A 20,860-nucleotide genomic window follows, 5' to 3' on the forward strand; every position below is an offset into this window, starting at 1 on the left:
GAGTTATGCAAATCTAAAAAACCATTTTGGCTAAAAAAATCTTTATTTTATAAGCACAAATGTTCATCAAGGCATATTTCACATCAAGAAAGACAAGGCCATGTAAAGTGACCAAAATGTAATGGAACGTAAGGTGCATAAACCATCGAGAGCACAAATAGGTGGAGAAAGATCAACTTGAACAGAAACAGAGTTTCCCGAAAACCCGCCGGTGATAAAATTGGTACCTCCACCAGACGCAGTTGTTTCCACACGCAAACAACGGTTTTATACGCGAATGCAACCCAATCCGTCAATCCAATGATCGAACAAAGTGCATGCAACGATAAGTGACAAGTACCAAAGTTGTGCACAAGAGGATTTCAATAAAAATATGTAAACTCATAAATTAAAACATGAATACGCAGTATCAGGCACAGACAAGGTTAAGAAAGAAACCGCTTTCGGGTCTTGTTTTCTTTTTCCTGTTGTTTTCTCTTCAGAAAGTACTCTGTCCATTCTCCACACCTAAACCATACAAGACACCAGCATACTTCTCCAAAGAACCACTAAAGAAATTCTCTTTCAATTTTCTGAATGTAGAGGACGTGAGCAAACTATCCGAACCTGCCTGGTGACAAATACCAACTCTCTCCACTTCCAACAGTTCCGCGAGCTTGTTCAATCCACCATGGAGGCTATTGCAAAACTTCATCAGATGCTTGATATCGTATAATGTCGGAAAGTACATATTGATCAAATTAAAGAACCCTGCTTGAGTTTGGGGCAGGTTCTGGCACGTCAAAAGCTTCAGCAAGTATCCAAAATCATAGCCGCTATGGAAAGTGACCCAATTCACATTATCATTCAACACAATCCCAGACGACATTAGGAGCTCCCCAAACCGCTTTGCATTAATTCCCTTTTCATTGTTTTTCTTAAAATCGATGCCGCTTTGGTGCAGAAGCTCAATAGAATCACTGGCGAATACATCCTTGTTGAGATTGAACTCGCGGAAATTGAACTGCCAAATGCATTGTTTATCAGTTCCACAAGAGGGCAAGTTCCCTTGCTCATCGGAAAACGTGAGACCGAGTTGAATCAACTTGAGCATGTCCACATTGTCCTTCAAGGTTTGGTAATGGTAGTCGTAGCTGTTCTTGAAGTTGCCCACCGGACGAATAACAATGCCCGGAAACTCAGTGTCCATGGCAACATACGGGTAGTCATCGACAATTTTGCGTATCAACGCAAATTCCTCCTCAAGATTGTCGTTCCACACCTCACGAATTTGAATCGAATCAATTTTCGGTAAGAGCCGCATTCCGCAGTGAAAATCCACCAAGAAGTTGGACCAAAACCGTGAGATTTGAACACCCAAGTCACAAATTCAATCAAATACGCATGCAGCGGATCCAATTGAATCGACGGGATTTACATGAACCCCGTTCAACTCTGCTACACAACAATTAAAAACAACACAATCCCATCAAAAATCAATCAACCAAACTCCAAGTTTTTTTATTAATTGATCGAAATATGCATACAAACACACAAAAATCAAAAAGAAAAAACTGAGATAAATAAAAAGGAATTGAGACCAACCTCAAATCAGAGGAACATCAACATGGCATAAAAAATCCGACGGTTTTTAACGAAGTGCATCGAGAACTTGCGGATTCAAAGGAGAAGGAAGCCAGAAAGCGAGGTTGAGGTTTCGATCGAGAGAGAGAGAGGTATGGTGGGAGAGAAGAAGGTCGGTGGAGGAAGAAGGAGATAAATATTATGGGGTCTTAAAATGGCGGTAATCTGATTTTTTAACAGTTTTTTTGTTTTAATTTTTTGGTGTTTGTTCTTGGCTTCTTGCGCTGAACGAGAGGCAGAGAGACGAGAGAGAGAGAGAGAGAGAGAGAGAGAGAGGAACGAAGAACAAACAAAAAGGATGAATGGATACCAAAGCTACATGAAATAAATATAGACACAGAGGATTTTTATTTTTTATTTTTTTAATTTTTTTATTTTTTTTCAGGTGAAAATGACATGGTATTGTTGGCAGGTGGCCGTGGGATCCACTATGTCACTTTCTTTTAATTTTCTTCCGAGGCAGATTCTCTTGTTTGGATGTCCTTCACATCATTTTCTATTTGTGCGGTCACAGTTAAACTACGTCAACATTTTATATTCTTATTACTTTTTGTCTTATTATCTCTATAAAAAAATCAATATAAAATGTTAACATCGTTTAACCGTGACCGCACAAAATAGAAAGACATAAGAAGAGCATCCAAACATGAGTACCTCCATTTTCTTCAGTGCGCTTATGCATTCGTACACTCTTAAACTTTATATAATTAAAAAGAAAAATATATTTGTGTGAAGTGTAAAATGAGATTTATAGAGCGTTAATAACAGTTTTTTTATGAAACTAGTATTGTGACCTAGTGGTCCTCTTTTCTTGTAAGTGAGAAGTCTAGTGATATTCCTTTTACTTACATGTAAAAAAAAATAGCAATAAAACGTAATACTAAGTCGCAATTAAAGTCACTCTATTAAATTTACAATCACCAGAATAGCCACCAACCACAATCCTCACAGAAAAGCCCCATAATCCTTACGGACCTTACCCGCTGTGCACCACAACCGACCCGAAAACCGCATCAATAATCTCGCAGATGGTCAAGTACTCGAAAACGTAGATGGGCTTGAGCACGGAGACCACATAGGTCAAGTGCCCGAGCGCAGTGACGTTGTCATGGACGACCAAGAAGATGAGGAATTTGACGATGCCAGGAGAAGAACAGAATTAATCTCTGTTCTGGAAAAGGAGACGGGTTTGGAGGCGTAGAGGGAGGCTACAATTCAATGAGATCCAAATTTTAGTTTTTTTTTTTTCCAAATGTCCCTGTGGTACGGGTTTGGGTCATGGACGTTGCTGAACATAGTCGCAATGTTGCCCTGAAATAACACAATGTCATGTGTAGCAAAATAAAGTTGACTTATTAAACCATAATACCATCGTGACAATGTACTCGATGGCCTACACCTACAGAAATAGTAGAGAAACTTACGTGACAACTACTTATTGTAAGCGTGACGTTATATGCAACGAAAGTTCCTGTCGTCATGCGGAGGGGAAATGTTTGGACAGCAATGCATTGAATAAAAATGCCCCATCACTATGATCCGCCATTTGCATAGTTGTTTACATTTATGGCTACATACATTTTACATTTACGTTCAAATTTCTCGAAAATATTTTCTGATTCGAAGCATAACTTTCGCGTTGGATTCAAATCTCTAATCCAAAATTAAATTTCAAATTATAAATCATTTTGTCCAGGAGGAATTCTCTTGGCATTTAAAATTAAAATGTAGTAGAGTCGTCAATAGAGGTTCACAAGTAGTCATAGGAGTAAAGTAGATGCAATCAGACAAAGTAGTCTCCCTGCGAAACGTGATTTCCCTGCCATCCGATCCAACCACTGCCCACTGGTTGTAGATTTACCATCGACCCTCGCTGCTCTGGAGTTCATCTTCTACCTCTTGCTACCAGGCCTGCCACAATACACCTCACATAGTAGGAGTACAATTCTTAACAACGGGAAGAATGGGTCTGATTCCAACAGTCAACGATTCTATACACTATTGCGTTACTCGAATCCTTGAGATTCAAGTCATTTAAACGCAATTGAGTGCTTGCAACAACGATATTCTGAGGTTGAATTCGCATGAGATGCATTGAGATAAAACAAAAGAAAGACAACGTGGAGTACGAATCAACATCAATATCTAAAGTGGTCTGATGAATTGCCGAGGACATCAAATGCATGTCTCAAATCTATCCATTTTAATAAAATTAAATACAGCCGAGGATTATCATTGGTGCAATCATGAATGCATCCAAACAGAGAATTTAACTTCCAAATAATAATGAAACTAACCTTCGTTTCATGTTCTCTTTCGCTTGAGTGTCTTCATACTCTTTAAGACAAAACTGATAACCTCCTTCAGTGTGGCTTTCCTTCCTTCTTTGAAGTTCCAAAGTTCAGAGATAACATACCTCCCACTTGGATTGTAATCATTAAGTTCTTTCAAGGCTGTAACGACACACTCATGTATCTCATTGCCCCACTCCTCCTTCAGATTTCGTAGCTTCTCATCTTCCTCATCAAGTATTTCCTGCATCACATGGCATCTCGGAAAATTAATCATCTTCTAACCACCCTCCAATCGTCATTATGAATGGGTGATTTAACACGACATTTACATAAATACACGTAGTATCTTCACATGCATAAGAACTTCAATCTCTAAGTTTCTTTCACACTGCATCTCAACCAGGAAATTGTTATTCAGCACAACTTTTACCCAATATCTATTAACACAAAACAGATGGAAAAAACAAACTCCTATTACGTAGTTATCAATACATTTGCAAGGTAACTCTGATTTATACCTGGGTATAAGAAATAAAAATATACACGTATCAGAGACAATGTAAATTATCACAAGCAGATAGCATAACTCCTCCCACCATATATATAATTGTAGAAACTGTGTTGGTTGCCAAACACAGCACACCTATGATTAGAATCCTAAAATTTTCCATCTTTGAAACTCTTGTAGGGTGCCTAGTTCTTCCCAGATACTAATTTTATGTTTCAGAATTGGTATAATGATTACAAAAACACCAGGAAATAGTTGAAAACAAAAATTAACAAAACAAGAATACTGTGTGTATTTGTTGAAATAACGAGTTACTAGATGAGCTTTTTATCATGATACCACTGCAAGTTGGAGTGCACATCTCCACTTGCATTGTTGGTATATAAATGAGTTCCGAAACCATCAATTTGAAGGTATTTAAGAATCATACCTTGGGCTCCTCATTGACTGTTATAACCTTGAAAGGATGCCAATCAGGATTTGTTAGATTGTCCTGCCACAAGGAACATAGAGTGGAGGCCTGCACCTGTGCTTCCTCAAGAGTGAATCGTTCCTTGCATGTGTTCATGAAGGGCTTCTGATCAAGATCACCCATTCTCTTTATCCCAATATTAGATCGACCACTCAACATTTCACTCAAACCCTGGATAAACAGTACGAGTTTTCATGACTTCATTATCTCTCTTTATCATATGACGAAAATATGCTAATTACAAATAATTTTTTTATTTGTTCCTTCTCTGACAAGATAATGGAAGTATACTTTTGTTTTTATAAGTATGAACCACAAGATTATGCCAAACAGAAAACACGACAACCAGCATTTTCCAATCTCTATCTTATACTCTCGTCTGAGCTGTGATTATGCCAAACAAAAAGTACGAGAGGTTAGATGATTACTAAAACAGAATTTACCATAGATTACCAACTCATCACTCTAAAGCACCTCTTTCTTAATGTACTTTTTCTAGCTTCCAATTCGATTACCTTCCAAGGCAATGTAACAAGGAGAGAATAGTCATAACAAGTCACTATTTAAACATTCGAAAGTGGGATATATGTTTCATAGAATATCAGAAGTACGTTAAGTCTATACAAAATAAATAAATAAAAATGTATGTATTAATTATTAATCAATATACAGGCTTCCCCACAATCATCATTGCGAAAAATCAACAAAATCTAAAACCTATTGTTAAAGAATTTTTGACAAAGAAATTGACGACCAGTGTTTCAACAAACCAGGTAATGATCAGATGGTAACCAAAATGGCTTCCAATTCGGTTGTTTTTCTTGGATGCTCTTAATTGAGTATTAAAAAAACCAGACAGTTTTCATTGTGGAACCACAGTGTGGGCCCAGCTTCAACAATGTGGTCCTTACTTTTCTTAAAATGTGGGCATCCTTGTAGCGGGGTATATAAAATAAGTATAACTATTAATAAGTAAAGTTCAAAATAAAAAGGAGGAAAAAATGCATACCGCTATTAATTCTTTACGCGCTTCTTGTAACTCATCATTGCTTTGGCGTTCTTTGGTGATAAGAGTTTGATTTAGAGATTCTAAATCCTCAAGTTCATCAACTTTTTCCCCCAATTCATCTTCCATTTCTTTTATCTTTGATTGAACAGCATCATCATCTTGATCCCCTAGATGCTTCATCACCTCTAATTTCCCTTTTAGCTCTTCAATCTCCATCTCCAGCTTCTGTTTAGCATCCAGCTGCTTTTCTAACTCAAGTATTTTATTTAAGGCATCCTCTTTTTCTCTCTGAAAAGTTCAGATTCCTAGTCAGTGAAAACCATGGAAAAGACAGATATAGCAAGGAAGTTTTGCAGTTTCTATTGAGTTTAACACTAAATTTCCACACCTTTTGCACTTCAACCAGCCTCAAGACACTCTCATCAGCCTTTTTCTGCTCCTCGGAAGCCAATTGGAGCGAATTGTTTCTCTCATCATTCTGGAGGGGCAAACTATATTAGTACCCAGAACACAAACCAAGCAACGGCTTTACCTACTGGCTGCACATTTCTAAATTTGAATTTTTAACACATGGCAATGCTTATGTACATGACTGTGTTTGAATTACAGGGACAAGTTTACCAGAGCTTAACTTGTATGATTATGAGGATAAACTGTTGACCAATTTAAAAACCAAACTGGATATCACAAACCCCATAAAATAAAAAACCAATATGAAACAGAAGTCAAATTTTGATGCATCCTACAAATTAAACGGAAATAATGAATCATTTTTTATAAACGCTAACTGACTATTTACTACTTAACTCCTAATGCAGACAATTAACCCCTTTTATTGAGGTCTCAAATTGTTCCAATCTCACATTAATCACATATGAAACTGGGTATGACTTAAATCTTATACAGACAGGAAATGATTCTAAGTTACAGAATTTGACAATTCAAATTCTTGAAATATCTACAGCTCTGATTAACTAATAAAATCAATTCCAATTAAACAAGATTTGTCTCTATTTGTAGCTAACTGCCAGAATACAAGGATAGCAAACAGAAATGCAACGTATGGACTGCTAGTAAACAAGTAGATTTAATGCTTACTTTAAATTCGTTTAATGCAAAATATGGAGTGGTACAAGTATGTCATATATGTTACCTTCTTCTTATCCTCGTCAAGTTTTTGCCTCTCACGCTCAGTCAGTGCTTCCCGTTTGTTTAATTCTTTGCTCCAGGTATCAAGTTTCTTTTTTTTAGACTCCAACTCATAATTCAATTTTTCTTGTTCCTCTAATATTCTCTGCACATTATTTCTTGCCATTTGCTGCATCTTTCTCGTTTCTGATAAACACGAAAACAGTTCGTCAAGGAACCCCCAACAAATCAAGCAAAGATAATAAAATCCAAATGCATAGGTAATGCAAGAGGATGTGCTATACGCATGCACATAAAAAACAAAGCATAGAAGAAGGGGCAGGACAAAACCTTTAACAAAGTCATTGTGCAGCCGGTCTTTCTCTTCAAGCATCCTACTTAAAGACAGTGTCCTCTCATTGTACTTGTATCGCAGTTCATCCAGATTTTCATTTGTCATATCAATTTCATTGGCCAGGCTTGCCACAACATCATTTCTTTTTCTAGCTGCTTCCTGTACAATGTCAGATACCGTTCTTAGCTCTCCTGTCTTGCGAAGAAACTCCCCTATCTGCCCTTGGGAATGATAATCATCAGCACGAGCGCACCACCCATAGATGCTTGAGCCAGGCTGTTCCTTTTGTGCATTCCAATCCTTTTTACTTTGACAGTCGGTTTCAAACATCTTCTCAAAATCAGTAGCATTCCCAAAACCATTCCAATCTTTACTAAAATATACTACAGCGCATGCAGCTGGATTGCCTTCATTGCACAAAGTACGAACTTCTAAAGGTTTATATTTTGAAAACTTTCTCATCCAGTATCCAGAATCTAGAAGATCTTTTCCATCCTTTGGCTGGCTCACTATGTTTACAACAATGCCAGTCCAAGGCCACACATAGAGGTCTTCTTGCTTTTCTTGCTGAGCAACAGGAGCCGGTAACGTTGGACGCTGTATTTGGTCTCCTTCGCTGGCTAGATCATTCTCCAAGTACAGTGCCAAGGCAAGGTGGTTGGCTTTCTGTTTCGCATTTCTGAGAGCAGAACCTTTGGCCACCCCTGAAGCATGTTGGAGGAGGTCCTTAAACTTGTAATCTTGTTTCTTCTTCCCCGCACAAAAGGGGCATCTAAGAGTCCCATTAGGACCCTTTACTTTATATTTTCCCTCCCGTAACTGCTCGTAAGGTTTATCTTTGTATTCATGGATCTCGGAATCACTAATATCAGATTCATCTTCAGAGCTGTAGTCCATCTGGATTGTATACAAACATCACAAATCATTGTTTGAAAACAGACTTGGTTTCGTAAATCCAAAAAACTCCAAACACACAAAACTGGAGTACTTGCAAGGAGACAGTTTAATGGACATTACAGCATGTCCACTCCTAAAGGTCAAGGTGATAAATAATTACAGCATAACGAGAAATTGAATAAAAAATCAAATGCTTTAAGCGAGTTTGAAACTAATGAATACAAAAACCCAACAATCAGAACAGTTTCTCTGCAAATTACTCAAGAATGACAACAGTTTCTCTTCATACTTACAAAACCCGGCTTCTCTAAACATGTTCTGAACAAAGTAATTTGTATTGCAATAAAACTACATTTCAATCTCAATCTAATGCTTCAATCTTCAATCGCATAAACTACATTTCAAAATGCGAAAAAATAAATGCATAAATTCGCTAACCCACAAAATTGGAGGCCACATTTCAAAATGCAAACAGCAAAGGGTTGCCATAATCAAAGAAATTTTGAGTCCTTAAGCTGAGATTGTAGCGAGAGAAAGAGAGACTTACAGTGGAGAGTGACAGTCAATGAGGGCAAATGGGTCTCTCTCTCCCCCTCTTCGTCTTCTTCTTAGGGCGAAAGAGTTGAATGGTCAGCACTCAGTAGCAAGCCCTAGATACTGTTTCCGAGTATCCGAAGGTGAGGTGACGATCACGTGACTTGCTTACACTCGCCCCGCGATTATTCGTTAGAGCAGTTCCAGCGTGGAACTCCAGCAATACACTATGCTATCCAGCTAGTGAACAGTAACTGTCCTTAATAAACAATAACTGTCTTTTGTATCTATATTGTTACATTTCAATAACTCTGACAACAGGTAATAAAATAATAGGTGACCAAGGCCCCACTCCCTCTCTGCTTCCTACTAATTACTCAATTTGTACAGCCCTCCCTAGTCTTTTCGATTTTCCCTCTTTAATTTATTTCACTCTCTCTCTCTGCAAATCTTCCAAACGCTCGCATTGATCAAAGAAGCAAACTCGGAACTTCACTGCACCTCAACATCTCCGTTTCATGGGCACTCTCTCTGTTAGACAAATAAAGAATATAGTTGGAGTCCTTGTGTAATTGTATATAATATTATTATTGGAAGAATAAGCCGTCCTACAGCCGTCAAGCCGTCCTACCTTGTCCTACCTACACACTAGCCGTCCTACAGCCGTCAAGCCGTCCTACAGCCGTCCTACAGCCGTCAAGTCGTCCTACCTTGTCCTACCTACACACTAGGACGGCTACCTTGTCCTCTACAGCCGTCCTACCTACACACTAGGACGGCTACCTTGTCCTACCTACACACTTGTATCATGTATATATATCCTTGTAATCTTGTAGAGAAACACAATGAGAAAAAAAACATTCTCTTCCATTTCTCTTCCATTTCTCCACATTCACGTATCAATAACAAATATATTTTTTAGCCTACATACCTTTTTCTACATGGTATACAGAGCAGGTTTATAACCCTAGCCCTAATTTTTTTTTTTTCGGCAGCTTTCTCTGCCGTTCCCATGGCTGACTCTTCTTCTTCCGATGGTGTTTTTTCCCTTCATCATTCCGACCACCCGAATCTTGTCCTTGTATCCAAGAAGTTGAATGGTGATAACTACACATCCTGGGCCCGTGGCATGCAGCTTTCCTTGAGTGCCAAGAATAAACTTGGTTTCATCACTGGCGATATCCAAGAACCTTCTTCCTCCGACGACTCTGATGCTCACGCGGCTTGGCGTCGTTGCAAGGACATGATTCTCTCTTGGCTTCTGCATTCCTTGGAACCTGACCTTCAAGAATCTGTGCTTTTTTCCACCTCTGTCCAAGCTGTATGGGATGATCTTCGCGAATGCTTCTCTCAGAGTAATGCTCCACGCATCTTCCAACTCAACCGGGAACTTGCTACAATTTCTCAAGGTTCTTCTTCTATCTCCGCCTATTTTACTCGCCTGAAAGCTCTCTGGGATGAGCTTGCTTCTTATAATGATGGTTGCACGTGCTCTTGCAACGCCAAGCATGACCGTCAACAACTCATGCAATTTTTAATGGGCCTCAACGAATCCTTTGCTGCTGTTCGTGACCAGATTCTTTTAATGAATCCCCTTCCAACTGTTCGTCAGGCCTGTTCCTCGGTGTCTCAAGCTGAAAAACAACGCTCCCTGGGCGTCCTCCGCTCTGTCGATCAACCTGCTGCCATGGCTGTTCGTGGCCCGTCCCGTCCCTCCTCTGCTCGTCCTCCCCTCCACTGCACCTACTGCAATTTTGATTATCATACCCGAGACACCTGCCATAAACTTCATGGCTATCCCGTTGGCCATCCCCTCCATGGCCAACCGTGGCAACCACCGCGCCGTGCCACTGCTTCCAATTCTTCCCGCATCCATGCACCTTCCAGTCCTCCCCGGCAGCCACGGTTTTCTGCTTCCCAGCCCCATAATTTCACCCAGGCCCATCACGTGCAAGGCACCCAGGCCCCCGCCTCCTCTTCTACTCTAGCGACCCACCAAGTGCACGGGGCCCAGCCCACTTTGCATGACTTGCAGCTTGCCATGCCTGACCTCTCTGCCGAGCAGCACTCCCGTGTTCTAGCTGCTCTACGTGACACCACCACCTCTCCTCAGGCCAATGCCGTGCTCACTACTGATTTTGCCCAAGGTTTGTTACCTGTGACCTCTCGTCATGGTCAATGGATTCTTGACAGTGGTGCTACGGATCATATTACTTCTTCCGCTTCATATTTGGTTAATCGTTCTCCTTCACATTTGCCGCCTGTTTCTTTGCCTAGTGGTGTTTCCGCTCCCATTACTTTTACCGGCACTCTTCCTTTAAATTCATCAGTTACTTTGAAGGATGTTTTATGTGTCCCTAATTTCCGAGTGGACCTTTTATCGGTTGGTAAACTTACAGATGGATTATCGTGTTCCATAACCTTCTTTCCTTCTTGGTGTGTTTTGCAGGACTTGGTTTCGAAGGCGATGATTGGTGTGGGTAAGCGACGTGGCGATCTGTATTACCTTGTGGCCCTTACCTCTTCTCTCCTCACCCGTCAACCTCTCTGCAACATCATTACCATCCCCTCCTCCCTCTGGCATAGGCGTCTAGGTCACCCATCCTCCACTCGTTTGCAAGCTTTAGCATCTAGCTCTCTTAATTGTACTTTTGATTCTAGTCATATTTGTGATGTTTGTCCGTTGGCAAAACAAACTCGTCAACCTTTTCTTTTGAGTTCAATTTCATCAACTTTCCCTTTTGCTTTAATTCATTGTGATATTTGGGGCCCGAATCGTCAATCTTCTCTTTCTGGTGCTCATTATTTCTTAACCATTGTGGATGATTTTTCTCGCTTTACGTGGGTCTTCCTCATGAAACATAAATCTGACACTCAACAATTAATTAAGGATTTTTTTGCTTATGTCACTACCCAATTCCGCACTACCATCCAATGCATTCGTACTGACAATGGTGGTGAATTTTTATCTCTTCGTAGTTTTTTCTCTGATCATGGGGTGCTTTTACAAACTTCTTGTGTTTATACCCCCCAACAAAATGGCATTGTTGAAAGAAAACATCGTCATCTTCTTGAAACCGCTCGCGCCCTTCGTTTTCAATCCCATCTTCCTATCAAGTTTTGGGGGGAATGTGTTCTTACCGCTACTTATCTCATCAATCGTCTCCCTACCCGTCTTCTCCATCATAAATCCCCATTTGAGGTTCTCTTTTCGAAAACCCCATCTTATGACCACTTCCGCGTCTTTGGTTGTCTGGCATATGCCACCTCTGTCACTCCCACCACCAAATTTTCCCCTCGGGCTCATCGTTGCATTTTTCTCGGTTATCCTCATGGACAAAAGGCCTATACCCTTTACGATCTCGACAATCACCGCATTTTCACTAGTCAAGACGTCATCTTTCACGAAACTACTTTCCCTTATGCCGTTTCTCACCGTCCTATCCCATCCTCTTCGCCTACCCTACCCATCCCACCCCCTCTGGACTTTACATATAACCCACCCCTTCCTGCCCCGACGCCTCACCTTCCTCCACATTCTTCCCCTTCCACGCCTCCCACAGATTCCCTTGCTGCCCCATTACCCGTTCCTCCCCTTCCCCGCACCTCTTCCCGTGCCCATAAACCTCCATCCTATTTAAAAGACTACGTTTGCTCGTAGGTGATTCTGCCATCCCACCCATCTTCGACTTCGCAACCCGGTTCTACACATGGTACGCGATATCCACTTTGTAATTTTCTCTCTTATCACCGTTACTCTCCCAGGCATTTTTCTTACATTAACTCTGTCAGTCGGACTGTGGAGCCTTCCTCCTTTGGCGAGGCTGCCACTGACCCCAATTGGCAACGTGCTATGACTGAGGAGCTTCAAGCTTTACATGCTAATGGTACTTGGACTTTAACTTCCTTGCCCCGTGGCAAAATTCCCATTGGTTGTAAATGGGTGTACAAACTCAAGCACAATTCCGACGGCTCTATTGACCGCTACAAAGCTCGTTTGGTTGCTAAAGGCTTCACTCAGGCTGAAGGTATTGATTATCATGACACTTTTTCTCCTACTGCTAAGATGATTACGGTGCGTTGTCTTCTTGCTCTTGCTGCTAGTCAGTCTTGGTCTCTTCATCAGCTTGATGTTAATAATGCTTTCTTACATGGTGACTTACATGAAGAAATCTATATGTCTCCTCCTCCTGGTCTTCGGCGACAGGGGGAGAATCTTGTGTGTCGCCTTCACAAGTCACTTTATGGTTTTAAGCAGGCTTCTCGCCAATGGTTTGCCAAATTCACTAGTGCCATCATTTCTGCCGGTTTTCAACAATCCAAAGCTGACTATTCATTGTTCACTAAAAAGTCTGGTATTTCTTTCACAGCTTTGCTCATTTATGTGGATGATATTGTGATTACAGGCAATGATGCTAGTGCCATTAATTCTCTGAAGTCTTTTCTCCGTGATCATTTTCGGATAAAAGAGCTTGGTGATTTAAAATATTTTTTGGGTATTGAGGTTTCTCGTTCCAAACAAGGGATTTATATTTCTCAACGCAAGTATGCATTAGAGATTCTCAAGGACTATGGTTTTTTGGGAGCACGACCCATTGCTTTTCCTATGGATGACACAAAATTATCTGATAAAGGAGAACTTCTCAAGGATCCTGAAAAGTATCGACGATTAGTAGGTCAGTTAATATATCTCACTATCACTCGGCCAGATATCACCTATTATGTGCATGTTCTAAGCCGTTTTATGCACGAGCCAAGGATATCTCATATGGATGCTGCGCTTCGTATTGTTCGTTATTTGAAGGCTACTCCAGGTCAAGGTTTATTATTTCGTTCTGACAACCAGACCAAGTTAACTGCGTTTTGTGATTCTGATTGGGCAGGTTGCCCTATCACTCGCCGTTCGACTACTGGGTATTGTGTATTCTTGGGCGGTTCTTTGATTTCTTGGCGGACGAAACGACAGAAAACCGTTTCGCTCTCTTCAGCAGAGGCGGAATATAGGGCCATGGCAGGTGCTTGTTGCGAGATAGTTTGGCTTCATTTTTTGTTGAAGGATTTGAACATTCCTTTGGATGGTCCTTCCATTTTATTTTGTGATAATCAAGCAGCGTTACATATAGCTGCCAATCCTGTTTTTCATGAACGAACTCGTCACATTGAGATGGATTGTCACTTTATACGAGATAAGATTGTAGATGGCACAATAGAGACCAAGCATGTGGGTACGGCACAACAGTTGGCAGACTTGTTTACCAAACCTCTTGGGAAAGAAAAGTTTTCGAGTATGTTACGCAAGTTGGGAGTTCTTGACATCCATTCTCCAACTTGAGGGGGAGTGTTAGACAAATAAGGAATATGGTTGGAGTCCTTGTGTAATTGTATATAATATTATTATTGGAAGAATAAGCCGTCCTACAGCCGTCAAGCCGTCCTACCTTGTCCTACCTACACACTAGCCGTCCTACAGCCGTCAAGCCGTCCTACAGCCGTCCTACAGCCGTCAAGCCGTCCTACAGCCGTCAAGCCGTCCTACCTTGTCCTACCTACACACTAGGACGGCTACCTTGTCCTCTACAGCCGTCCTACCTACACACTAGGACGGCTACCTTGTCCTACCTACACACTTGTATCATGTATATATATCCTTTTAATCTTGTAGAGAAACACAATGAGAAAAAAAGCATTCTCTTCCATTTCTCTTCCATTTCTCCACATTCACGTATCAATAACAAATATATTTTTTAGCCTACATACCTTTTTCTACACTCTCGCACACGATCGCCCCGTCAGGACTTGCCGTCCACCACTGCACTTCTCACCAATTCTCTCCGCCGTCTCTGAGACTACTGACTACTTTGAAGGAGTCGCCAAGAACAGTAACCACATCTTTGCCCAGAGCAAGAGCCAGAGCTGGCAGCAGATCGATTTTGGCGATCCCAACTGGAAATCCAGGTTCCAGAGGGATTTCGAGAAACGGTTCAACATCCCTCACATCATAGATGTTTTCCTTGACTCCGTTCCAATTCCTTCCACCTTCTGCTTAAGGATGAGGTCACTTTTTTCTTCATTTTTTTTTGTTTAATTTTATTTTTGAATTTTAGTTGGGAGGCCCTGAAATTGGTTGATATTATGTTGCAAGACTCCGGTGATCAAAGACTTTGCAGGTGGGTACTGTTCGTGGCGTGAAGCTCGTTAGGACAGCGAGATGGTGGTTGTCATTTGCAGGGATATAAAGAGACAATGAGGGTTATGGGCAGAGAGAATGGAAAGATTAAGGGACCTTAGGGATTTCCCCCCTATTTCCTGGTTTCGTGAAACTCACAAAGATGGTGAGGTTGTGACGATGGTTTGGAGTTCGCCGAAATAGGAAGGCTGTGTGGTCTTCTAACAGAAAAAAAATTAAAATAGGCATATGACGTCAGCTGACATCAGACTCGCCTCAGGCGCTCGGGCCAACACGAATCCACGGGCTTGGCGCTCGGGCTTGTTAGGGCTCATTCGCCAGCCAACGCTGGACTTCCTCCCTCCGGCTATCAGGCCTTGTGCTGAAGCTTGTCCCTCGAGCAATTGCTCCCGCTGAAGCTGCTCTTACAGAGAAGTGAGCCAGTGAGAGGAAATTCCTTTTTCTACTAGGGTGGTAGACACACTCTCGATGCATTGAAATTTCAAGACACCCCTTTTTTCATATATAAAAGGGCTTTTTAACTAAAATGGTTCCTGACATTTGCATAACACATCATTTTTGTTCTTGAGATTGAAAATCAATAGAAATAGTCCCTGAGATTGTCTATCATCCATTAAGTGTCCTATTAAGTGTCCCGGAGCTCTTGGGCGGAAGTTTGGGCAATTTTCAAAGCTTCGTAACTCAATCGTTTCTTAATCAAATTCAACCCATAATATATCAAAATGAAGATAGGAAAGTATAAAACAAGATTATACATATTTGGAAGCCTAATGGTCACCGGAGACAGCTGGAAAATAACCTGAAAGGTGACTGGTTCGCGGGAAAACTGAAAAACTTACCAAAAACTGGGCAAACTTTAAACGATCATAACTTCTTCAATACTCAACAAAATCAAGTGATTCAAAAACGAAAATCATACTTCTCAGCGAGACGAAGAGAATGATACCTCACTCGAGGCTAATGCATTGTGATTTGGCTGGAAAATGGCTCGAAAGTAGCTAACTCGAGACCAAGACAGCTGCTTTCGAGCCGTTTTTTGGCCAAACCACGACAAATTAGCCTTCGAAAAAGGTACCATTCTCTTCACCACGTCGAGAAGTGCAGATAAAGGGAATTTTAGCACACCAGAATCTCCTTCAGGAGTGCAGATAGAAGGAATTTTAAAGTCAAATCTACGTACCATAGGTGGATTCTAGTACATGGATGATAAGGATCAGAAGAATCAGGCAAAGCTGCTCGGATGTTTTGGTTGGCTTCCAACCAGACCTTGTAGTCATTTAGTAGATCTTGGCGATGGCGAACGAAGGCTTCATCATCTTCTTTACTCCATACTCTGACCACATGAGGTTCTAGTAAGAGTCGTAGTTTGCTACAAAGGCATGAAAAAAATTCAAATAAGACATATCTCGATTTGAAAGGTATGGGGAAAACATTGGAAGTGAGAATTTCCGGCAACGAAAGTAGAAGGTTCAATAATCGAAGGTTCTGTAGAAATCTTAAAATAAAGTTGAAAGCTTGAACACTTTGAGTTGTGAAGAAGACAAAGAAGAAATCTGAGGATATTTATGGAAGATATTTTAGATTCATCCTACCGTTGATTCTGGATCGTCATGCCTTGATATCTACGAATCCGACGGTCTATATAGGTTAGAAACATAAAAAGTAGTTCCTTATTTCTTGCGCACACACAACTGGGGCATCCCTATTATTGTAGCATTTATGGCATGCTCTTCAGGAGCACACATATGATTCCGGAACATCTCAATTACCTTGCAATAGGCAATAACTATGAGGTTGGATAGCCATGCGTCAGAAGAACTATAAACAGTATGTATTATGATTTACTCCGAAATGCATGATCTTTGGATAATTATCTATCTTTAAGCGGAGCAACCCCTTGGATAAATAGTTAAGGGAAATTGTGGGACCATGATTTTCAAGGGTTGGAGTAAGATGGATCGAAATATAAGTACCTAACAATTCTGGTGATGTACCTAATAGTTCCAATCAGCTTAAGCTATACAAACAGACTAGCGATGCCACCATCATCTTGTGTCCCAAAAAGGCTAAGATTGACCATTCTTGTTTCATAAGATACGGAAACTTGATCCGGTCATGGATCAGATAAGTTTCTATATTCTTGAAAATTCGTACAATCCATGGATTGGCATGCGCCGCAAGTAATCAAAATTCTAAGAAGATGCAATATCTACTTCTAGATATCCTCTGGGATTCTCCTAACTTAATACGTATTTTATGTCTTAAAAAGACTCTCTCTCGACTAGTATAAATACACCATTCTAGGATTCATTTTGAGAAACGTAATTATCACATGCTCTATTGTCTTAGCTGTTGCTTGAGTCTCATAAATTGCTTACCAACTTGATCGTTGAAGAGCCTTTGACTGGTACCCCACCGGTTCTAAAATGATATTATGATCGTTTGTTCTTTTACAAGTAGTCGAGTTTGTGCATCTCCTCCACACAGGGGTGGTGCACGAATTTGGTTCCAATAAACTCATTTGGTAGGTCAACTTCCTTATTCCCCATTTTCCTCTCATGTTGTTGACTCTAGTTGTTAGCCACAACTGAAAACCAATCGCCTTCGACTACCAACCTCCTTATTCCCCATTTTCCTCTCATGTTGTTGACTCTAGTGGCTTCGCTTTGAATGCTCAAGCTAGCCTTTCTCCACATGTGATTCAAGGGAAGCCCCCTCCTCAAGATGTAGGTTTCTTTCTTGATAGAGATTTTTACCACCTGCAAAAGTAGAGATAAAAATACACAAAATACTTGCAAGAGAATAAGGTAGTTGTAGTATAAACAGCTCAAGTAAGATCGTTTTCCACAGGGATTGAATGAATAATTTGTATTTAAAACTAACTCTTAATTAATTATATAAAACAAAGTTTGAAAAATATTGATTTTGAGATTTAAAATAATAAAAACAAATTTAAACTAAAAACAATTAAATAAATCAACTAGAAAATAATTTAAAGAAACATTAGGATTCTACCGTCACCCTAACAATCCTGTGTAGTTCTTCTAATCTCATATGAATTACATATGCATACTTTGAAGGTTAGGTTTTCCTAAAATATATCCTACTTGGAACCTCCAACATAGAATATATATCTAACATGCAACCCGTTTGTGGCGTCCAGATCGAATGTGAACATGTAAGACTCATTAAGTTTTGTGAAAACTTTTTGAAAAACCATATAACCCTTAAGACGTGTCGTCCATCCTAAAAAGCTACACATATGAACCACAAGAAGGCTTTGTCAATTTTAGTGACAGCCCTCCACCAAAATTGCATCAAATTACTTTTCTAAATATCCTAATGGTGGCCAATCATCAAGACAATTAGATAGTTTAAATCGGTGATTAATAATTCAAAACTTGCATGCATAATATCATAAGCAAATTGAAAAGAAACTACATATTCTTGCCAAAACTTGTGGCCTCGCCCTAGCTAACAAAAATTAGTTACTAACAACCATAAAATAAAAGGAATTTTATTGAAATAGAAGAATGATAGAAAACACTTTGAAATACAAAACATCAAACCCTAGCTAAGTTCTATACATTGATGCGTTCTCCTCTCCTCTCTAACCCTAATGGCTAAAAAGCCTTATTTATACTACCACAAAATAAAATCCTACCTTTCCTAGGTCTTTTAAAAACTAGGAAACATATTAGATTAAAATACCTAGGAAACAAAAGGTTTCCTATTTGAATTGAAATTCAGACTTCTCAGAAAATCAGACTTTTGACCGACCAAATCAACTCCAAATTCAGAAGGAATATTCCTCAAAATATGCCATCTTAACCTCCAAAATACCCAAAACATCCAGAAACGTCAATCTGGGAAAGCTGCGCGTTGGGTCTTTATTTCATCGCCACGGTCAAACGGTTTGGTAGAAAAATCTGAAATTTTGATACAATTATCTTGAAAGAATCATGAACATCCTTCCATTGGAATCACTCCAAAATTCATCCGTTTGATCACTTTTTGCTCTAGAGGAAGTCGAATGTCCTATATTGAAAATATATAACAAAGTATCAAAATTCTACCAAAATAACCAATAAACTATAACTAAGAATAAGATAAAATATATGGTATAATATGGACTCATCAGTTCAGTTCATGACTTATCTGCTGGTGGTGGTTTCATTATCAAATTATGGTGGTCATCCTCTTGTTGTTGGTACAAAACTTTTTGGTAACTTAAAACACCCTAGTGTTTAATACCTTGGCGAATTAGAACTATTTCCAAAGACATTGTAAACTTAACTAGTGTTTTCTCTTCTATTTCCTTCCATCATATTTTGAGAGAGGCTAACTTTTATGTTGATGTTAATGCTAATTTTGGGCCTCAACAAGCCTCCGATTGTATTTGGTTAAATTCGGGTTCTTCATGCGCGGGGCAGGCTCCCTCCTTGACTCATCCGTCAATAATTATAATTCAGTTCAAAGCTAATTTATGGGATTTATAGCTATATTTTTTCTTTGGTCGCAAATAGTACTAACCTAAAGAACGAAAAGCAATGAAAAGGAAAAGGAAGCATTTTGCGGTTGGGAGTCAAGATGATGATAACTTCAATTCAAATTATTCAAACGTTACAGCGTGAGAGGAGATTTGAACTCAAAACATCAAAATACCTAGTGCAAGATAAATATTCTTTACCAGCTGAGCCACAATTTCTACTTTTGACATTTTTTTAATAATAACAAAAGATAAAATATCGTGATAAAACCGAATCTATAGAAAAGGAGATGAAAAGATTGGAATGGAAGGGAGGTACGCACAAAGAGATGGTCACATGAAGGTTATAATATTTATTCTACCACAAAAAAAGCTTTTTTAGGCTTTACCCACTTGAATACATGAATGCAGGATATTCTACATTAACTGAATGCGCATATGTTTTGGTTCTACTTGTCGCACACCTTCCATACGGCTTCACCTAACACTTCTAACAAGGGAATTTGGCTTCCAATTATTGATGAGTTTTTTTTTCCACAAGTACAAAACTATTTAGTTAAAGACGCTGAATCAAAATAAATAAATAAACAAATATCAGTTTCTCACCGTCCACTTCCTCATCCCCAGCAGCCGTTCCAACCACTTCTTTTTCTCACTTTTTTGTTTCCCTTGGGATTCTCTAAGTCAACTTGCAGCTTAATACTAGCAAACTACTACTATATAGGCAAACAAGCTAGTTAAACTGAAAGCTCAAACTTTCTCTTCTCTTCTCTCTCTCTTTAAGATTTTATTGTTTACTGCACAAACTTTTAATTTGTTGATTTTTTCTCTCTATAGATCTATCTAGTACTCTTTTGTATTGGAGTTGTATATAATTGATGGACAATAGTGAGGAAGTTCCGTCAGCTCCCTCAACTCCTGTAACACCAGAGACTCCTGGTGCCCCTCTCTTTGGTGGCTTCAAGCCAGATCACACAAGTAGTGGGATTGGTAGGAAATCCCTCCTCAAGAGCTGCACCAGATGCTTTACTGTTGATGCTTGGCCTTTGGAAGACGGCACATTGCAGCCTAAAGTTTCTTGTGCATTGCCTTAACCTCCTGTCTCACTTGCACGAAAGGTAATTCACTGAAAACTCCAAAATTAATGTAGCCAAGTTCATAGTTCGAATCTCTCTTTTTGTTACTTTCGGGCTTGTAACTCCCCGCAATCCAATGTCAAAGATATGTGTTGGTTCATTTTTAATATTAAATTAATTATAATTGTCATTATTTGGTTGTTAGTGGGAAAGTAAGTTTATTTATCATTATTTGTGGTTAGTAGGGAAACTAAGATGGATGGAGTCTTTAGCTTTTCATCTTTTGTA

At 39.7% G+C, this 20,860-nt stretch overlaps 2 protein-coding genes across 4 annotated transcripts; both read right to left on the reverse strand.

Annotated features, from left to right (window-relative positions):
• Positions 1 to 130: 130 nt before the first annotated feature.
• On the reverse strand, positions 131 to 1,881 carry LOC137739936 (probable CCR4-associated factor 1 homolog 6). Of its 2 annotated transcripts, none has more exons than XM_068479692.1 (2): positions 1,585 to 1,881; positions 131 to 1,434 (listed from the first exon to the last, which is right to left on the reverse strand). In XM_068479692.1, the coding sequence occupies exon 2, from the start codon at positions 1,301 to 1,303 to the stop codon at positions 479 to 481; it is 825 nt and encodes a 274-aa protein (XP_068335793.1). In that variant the 5' UTR covers positions 1,304 to 1,434; positions 1,585 to 1,881; the 3' UTR covers positions 131 to 478. The 2 variants fall into 2 exon arrangements, with proteins under 2 accessions (XP_068335793.1, XP_068335792.1); XM_068479691.1 differs by having other exon boundaries at positions 131 to 1,437.
• A 1,272-nt stretch (positions 1,882 to 3,153) lies between these two features.
• On the reverse strand, positions 3,154 to 8,992 carry LOC137739638 (factor of DNA methylation 1-like). Of its 2 annotated transcripts, none has more exons than XM_068479279.1 (8): positions 8,834 to 8,992; positions 7,386 to 8,286; positions 7,060 to 7,241; positions 6,295 to 6,384; positions 5,907 to 6,194; positions 4,856 to 5,068; positions 3,921 to 4,158; positions 3,154 to 3,534 (listed from the first exon to the last, which is right to left on the reverse strand). In XM_068479279.1, exons 2-7 carry the CDS (start codon positions 8,284 to 8,286, stop codon positions 3,928 to 3,930), a joined length of 1,905 nt encoding a protein of 634 aa, XP_068335380.1. In that variant the 5' UTR covers positions 8,834 to 8,992; the 3' UTR covers positions 3,154 to 3,534; positions 3,921 to 3,927. The 2 variants fall into 2 exon arrangements, with proteins under 2 accessions (XP_068335380.1, XP_068335381.1); XM_068479280.1 differs by lacking the exon at positions 3,154 to 3,534 and adding an exon at positions 3,558 to 3,691.
• Positions 8,993 to 20,860: the final 11,868 nt, after the last annotated feature.

The sequence above is a fragment of the Pyrus communis genome, chromosome 7 (genome assembly GCF_963583255.1).
Source record: "Pyrus communis chromosome 7, drPyrComm1.1, whole genome shotgun sequence".
NCBI classification, from domain to species: Eukaryota; Viridiplantae; Streptophyta; class Magnoliopsida; order Rosales; family Rosaceae; genus Pyrus; species Pyrus communis.